Genomic DNA, 6,000 nt, shown 5'->3' on the forward strand with positions numbered 1-6,000 from the left:
CGACATGTATATATTGGCCTGAACTATTTTTGAAGCTCAACCACCTTTTTGCCAGGTGTCAGCTGGAAAAGGTATGCAAGAGAAATGACCATTTCCTGCTTTCTGTGGGTTTAAAACAATTCTTTCATCTGGAGGTGATCTAATGCCTTTCACTGGCATCAAAATCACCTTAAACAAAAACATGTCCCTTTTTAAGAATATGCTGTGTGTACAGTGTGCTCTTCCAGAGAGATGAAGTATTAGCATTTGAAAGGACAGATGAGAATGCGTATTTTGGAAAGACCTTTGTTCAGAGAATTACTGCTATATTATATGTGCATATCACCATGGTAATTGAAATATTTGCCACTGATGAGAAGGTATACAGCACAAGCCTTTTGCCATTTTCCATGATGTGGTTTCTAGCAAAGAGTGCTATTTGTCACTTTAAAATTTATGGTAGGATATTTAGCAGTTGTGCCTACTGTCATAGAGATGGATGTGGTTTGAAAGCATGAAACAAAAAGGAACAGGTAATGACATCTTCTTCTTGCAGTTTAATATTCTTCCCCATTTCCACTTAAAATGTGAACAATTCTGGAACTGCTGGAGCCACAAAGCAAAACCAAAGCTGTGCTCTTTGCATGGCTTTGTCAATTAGGACGCTGGTAACATGAAACAGTTTACTCCTTTCTTCCCATCATTACTGCTTTGGGGACATTGTGGCAAACAAAACAAGCCTTTCTCCTCCCTGAGGTCATTCCATGTATGTGATCTCTGTGAAGGGTGTAGCAGCCACTGAGTGAAGGTTTATGTAAGGGAATTACATTGTGAATCTTATGAAGGCAGATAGGATACACATTTCCATGGCAGGGATAACCTCAAGGAACCTCATTAACATGACTCACTTAACAGAAAGAAAAAAAAAAAATCAAATGCTTGCACTACCATGTGTGTAGATCTTACGTTTTAAAAAGTATTTTGTAGGAAAAGGTGCGGTATAGATATCATGGTGAGTAGTACTGCTCAGTGAACTGCTCGGGATACAAAAGGGATGGCACTCTTTTTTGCTCTCTCATGCTGTGGCCAATTGTCACTGTAGTTTTCTGTTCCTCAAAGTAAATCCAGCTCTCTAGAAAAATATCTGGTTTTGTGTTGTCCTCAGCACTTAAGAACAGGGGTAACCTCCATACAGAACTCTCTATGCTTGTGCTTTATTTAAGGCAGATGGAAAGTAGAACACAGTTAAAAGGTAAGGGGTTTCCTACTCATTGCTGCCCCTTTTATCTCCCTCTTCCAGTACAGGATGGAGAGATTTTCATTCTTGTTATGGTATTGCACGTGGAAGAGATAAGTGCCAATGCCAGGCCTTTATTCTTTACGCAATATTTTGGTTACCAAATGACCCTGTGCTTAGTCTTACGTAATGTCGGAGACAGGTTCCCTGGAATGCTGAAGTGTTTTGCTGTTGGTAGCTTCTGAGATCAGCTTTCCAGCCAAGTTGCATTTAATGCATCCTTCAGTGATCTTCCATGCAGGGAAAGCTGACACACATGTATTAATTTTTGTTACCTACCACACCCTTTTATTCTAGCCCAGGTACCAGGGTGAGGTTGCTTTCACATTGATTTTATTAGACTAGGGACAGATTAAGACCCCTTAATTTCTTGTTCTGCTTAGGTATCAGGCTGAAATACCCATACATATACACTGACCTTCAGATGGACCCCGCACAATGACTCTGACCTGGCAGGGACCAGCTCCCTAGCACATGAAGACAGCTGAGTGCCAATTCCTGAAAATCATGAGGTTCAAAGCTCTTTCCTCCAAAAATCATATGAAAGAGCATTAGGCATTATTTCGCTCCAGTGTTTGTCCACAGTCTGCATCCTGTTTCCTCCTGTGGCATCAGAATAAACCCCTGTCCTCCTTCTCCCTTTGAGCAGTGTTTCACTGTGTTCACTGCGCTTCATTACCTGACAGCCGCAGGCTGGTGCAGAGGAGACTTGTGACACTGAGATCAGCTGAAGCCTAATGGGAGAGGAGTCCGCGTGACTGCAACCGCACCGACTTGTCTGGCGGTGCACTTTAGGTAAATGAAGCCCAGTGTGCTCACTGTTAAGCTTCTACATTTTTTTTCTTCTTTTTTTTTTTTTTTTTTTTCATCTTATTTTTTTACCCCGTGAAGCTGCTGCTGCAGGTTTTGGCCTCAAAATTTTGTTACTCAGGATAGAGAGCCACTGCTTCTGTATCGTCAGGCTGCAGCATGACATGCAGCAGAGACTTCATTATGCATAAGCAGAGCCATTGCTAAGGTAGGCAAACACTCTGTGGCTCTGCAGAACAAAAGGGAAGTGAGAAACTGAATGAGCAAAGGTATTATTTGCTGACAATAATTGTTTCCAGTTGCTGCTGATGGCAGGGGTTAATCACAGTGCCTTAATTCTTTATTTGGGAGCAGGGAAAGTATTAAGGGAGGGAAGCGATGAGAAGTGCTCTTCCAAATCTCCCTTGAAAAGTTAGTAAATAGTGCTCTGGAAACAATGCTTAAGGTTTTGAAAATTACAGTGTGTCTTTGAACCCTTATACTCCTTCTTTCTAATTTGTAACAGAGATGCAAATAAACCTAGCTAAAAGGTGGGAGGAAAATGTAGCATAAAATGTAACATCCATGTTATGTGGAGTTAGATGTATTAGTAGTTACAACTTCATTTTTTGCCTATAATTAAATCTAGAGTAATTACATTCAATGCAATCCCCATTTTAGTTCTGTCACACCAATGCTTAACTTCAGCTGCAGCTAGCAGAACTCTAGTCCATTGCTGTTTTCTACAACATCTACCCTTTCCTGATTTAATTACATCCTAAAGCTACTGTTTTTCCATAACACCCACAAGAAACTTTTGTGTCCTATTCTGCCATATATTATTTGTTTTGGAATGAACCACTGTCTAGCATGGAGGGAGGGGGACACAGAAACACCTGAGTCAGGAGTAATTGTCACTCATTTGACCAAGGCCAGTGCTGTAGCTACGCCTACCACAGCTGACATTAAGCAAATTTGTGTTTACATCACATTAAATAATGCTAATGAATTTTCACTCATGAGATATATTCCCAATATTTGCAAAATTTCAGCCTGTGACTGTATATCTTCTAAACAGATTTTCAGCCAAAGCAAATTGCAAATGTTTTTGATCAGGTGTATTCCTGTAGCACCTTTAAAAATTTAAATGCTACCAGCTCTAATGATATTTGCTAGCCTGGTTTTGAAAATCATTTCTGTTGAGCTCCAATGAATTATCTCTCTTGCTCAAATTTTTCACTGTCAGTGAAAAAATCTGACCAAATCCTTTTTATTCCATTTACTTGCTTCCCCGAGGTTTGTCCTCTTGGCTGCTTTGACGAGGTGGAGCAGAGCAGAGCAACACCTTCCCCACAGTTACACCTCCCCCTCTTTCTCAAAGATTGCTTTTCTGCAGCATTTAACCTGCACACAGGGAAAGCTCTTGGCTGGCTTTTAGCAGTTAACTGCAGTTATCTTAACACTTTATGAAATGCAGTTTGCCCTTTCAGGTGCTAGCCAGATTTAATTTGCTTTATCTTCAGAGCACACAAAAAAGGGGGAATGCTTTAATTAGAAGTAGCTTTTTTGGTTGTAAACTGCCAGTGGGACCAGGGCAAACTTCCCACCCTTGTTGGGTGGGACAAAATTGGTATCAAACAACAATTCTGAGGTAAAAATTATCTGTGCCTGTTCCTAGTAGGATTTGAAGTTGAAATTAATATCTTGAGAGTTGTCTTTGTGGATGAACACATCTAAACTTAGATTTAATCAAATCATCATAAGCATAAATGTGGTTCTAACATGAAGCAATTTTCAGGAGAGAGATGGCCCAAAGCTTGCTGACTGCATTTGTGTGCCATTAAATGCAGAGTTCTGCCAGTCTGGAAGCTTCTTCTGCCTGATACTGTCTGGTTTCCTATAATTTTTCCCCTCAGATTTTCTCTCTTTCATTGAAGTGAGTGTTCACCTTTGAAAGAAGCAGCTGTATGGGCTCCATTTGAGACTAAAAAGGATGCCAAAACTGCCATTCAAATTCAGTACCACAGGCACTGCAATTACAGAGATGCCCTTGCAAAACTAGGTGCTCTTGCCTGCTTTTGATGGAGAGCAAGGAGATTTTTTCACTCTTACTCAACGTAATGGTTTGTCCTGATTTTTCATTAACTTGTCTTTGCCTAGCCAGCAATTCTTAAATACTTTTCTTTCCCCCATCACTCCCTTTTCTCTATTCCAGTTTCCTGTTCTACTTTGTCTTACTTTCCCTAGCACAGGGTAAGAATCCCTTCTCCAGGGGTAATTTGCTCTGGTAAGAAGCTACCACACCACAATACAAGTTGAGGTATGAGGTGAACTACAGCAGAGTCCTCTGCCAAAATTAAAATTCAGCTCAGTCCCGCCTCTCCAAACTGTGTATCTTAGCATTAAGGTGATTTTCAAGCAACAAGGGCAAAATTAGACCGCAAATAAAAATGATCCAGAGGGTAAGTGTTTGGCCTCATGCATTTGCATTTGCAGGCAGACGTATTTATGAGTTCTCTTTTGGTTTGTGTTTTGTAGGACGAAGAAGGTCAGCCACTGCTACCGTATCATTTACCGGCACCCGGAGAGGACGCTAACGCAGGACGAGGTGCAGCACATCCATCGGGCTATCGAGGAGTCAGCAGTTCGGGAGCTTGGAGTGGAGGGCAGGTTCTAGCAATGCCGCTCTGGAGCCCCAAGGACAGTTACTTTTTTCCTTTCTTTTTTTTCTTTCTCTTTTTTTTTTACTTCTTTCTTCTTTTTTGGGGGGTGGTTTTAGGTCACAAGTAGAGACTGAACACAGAAACCAGTTGATGAATGGCCAATGGTAAAACTGGCAGGTAATAAACATTACTACTGAGAAATCATTGATGAAATGCTGGTGCTTTATTTTAAGAAATAGGGGAACAATAGTAATGTAAGATTTCCCTCCTGTTACAATGAGAAATACACTGCCTGGTGATTTTCTGTGTTGTTAATTGGTCCCTGGGTTCCATTAAACTGTAAATACTTGGCATTATTTCTGTGTTGACAGGATCTTCTGTCCATGTAACAAGTGAAGCAAATCAGAGACACAGGTTAGTTCAGGGAAGAAAAACCCATCCTGCCCCACCCCACCCCCAATCCCAGCTTTTTTTTTTTTAATAAGAGATGTCCGATTTTGCTTCAAGAAACCTTCCAAGAACTACTTCTTGTGAAGTTTGACTCTCTTACCTTCAGAGCCCATGGGTGTTGCTTTCATCAGTTACAGAAAAGAAGCCAGTGTGGCTAGGGCCAGGCTTGGCTGTCTACAAATGCTGGGTCATAGGCAAGTTTTTCCTATTAGATCCTCTTGCTCCCACAGAGCTGAGCAGAGCTTAGTGAGGTGCTCCAAGCTCTGCCACCTTCACCATGGGAGAAGATCTCTTGTCTCACTTCTCTTTGCATAGACACCAATGCAAGATAAGTCTCTTCCTCTGTCACCATCAAGGTGTTGATATCACCTATGGCAGGATGGCAGTAAATAGAAACTCTTCCCTACAATGGCCTGAAAAGCAGCTGCCTTGATCTCTCACAGTATCTTGCTATATAGCAGCAGTGCCTGCTCAGAAATTTGACCTTTAAGGCAGGAAACCAAACTAAAATGGGATCTTCTGCTGTCTGAGACTCCAGTTGCTTTACAGGATGCTTGCCTTTTTCATTGCAGGTTGTAATAAGTAACTTCTGGTGGTGGTGTGGTGCTAGGGCCTGTAGAAATGTTCAAATGATCTGATAAATACTTGATGAGCCTTTGCAGATGCTGATATGGAATATGGGACCTGTTTTGGCTTGTGATAGCATTTCATACAGTCTTGCAGGTCGCATCTGGTTGCTGTGCAGACAACATTCCCTCCTTCAGGGAAGAAGGTGGTAAAAATGCTGCAATAAACAGCATCTAACACTGATTTATACCTTAT

At 41.3% G+C, this 6,000-nt stretch overlaps 1 protein-coding gene across 24 annotated transcripts in view; it reads left to right on the forward strand.

The window, feature by feature from the left end:
• FARS2 (phenylalanyl-tRNA synthetase 2, mitochondrial) overlaps positions 1–4,932 on the forward strand; it is a 229,039-nt gene extending 224,107 nt beyond the window's left edge. For 23 of the 24 annotated variants that reach the window (XR_014953326.1, XR_014953324.1, XR_014953325.1 and 20 more), the window contains one exon: positions 4,604–4,932. Coding sequence is in view for 19 of the 24 variants with exons in the window: in XM_085573486.1 (XP_085429612.1) it covers positions 4,604–4,855 (252 nt within the window). In the remaining 5 variants the exon portion in view is untranslated. The remainder of the gene's footprint in view (positions 1–4,603) is intronic. The other variant, XR_014953320.1, reaches the window with a different exon arrangement.
• Positions 4,933–6,000: the final 1,068 nt, after the last annotated feature.

This window comes from Lonchura striata, chromosome 2 (genome assembly GCF_050655825.1).
Source record: "Lonchura striata isolate lonStrDom1 chromosome 2, ASM5065582v1, whole genome shotgun sequence".
Taxonomy (NCBI): domain Eukaryota; kingdom Metazoa; phylum Chordata; class Aves; order Passeriformes; family Estrildidae; genus Lonchura; species Lonchura striata.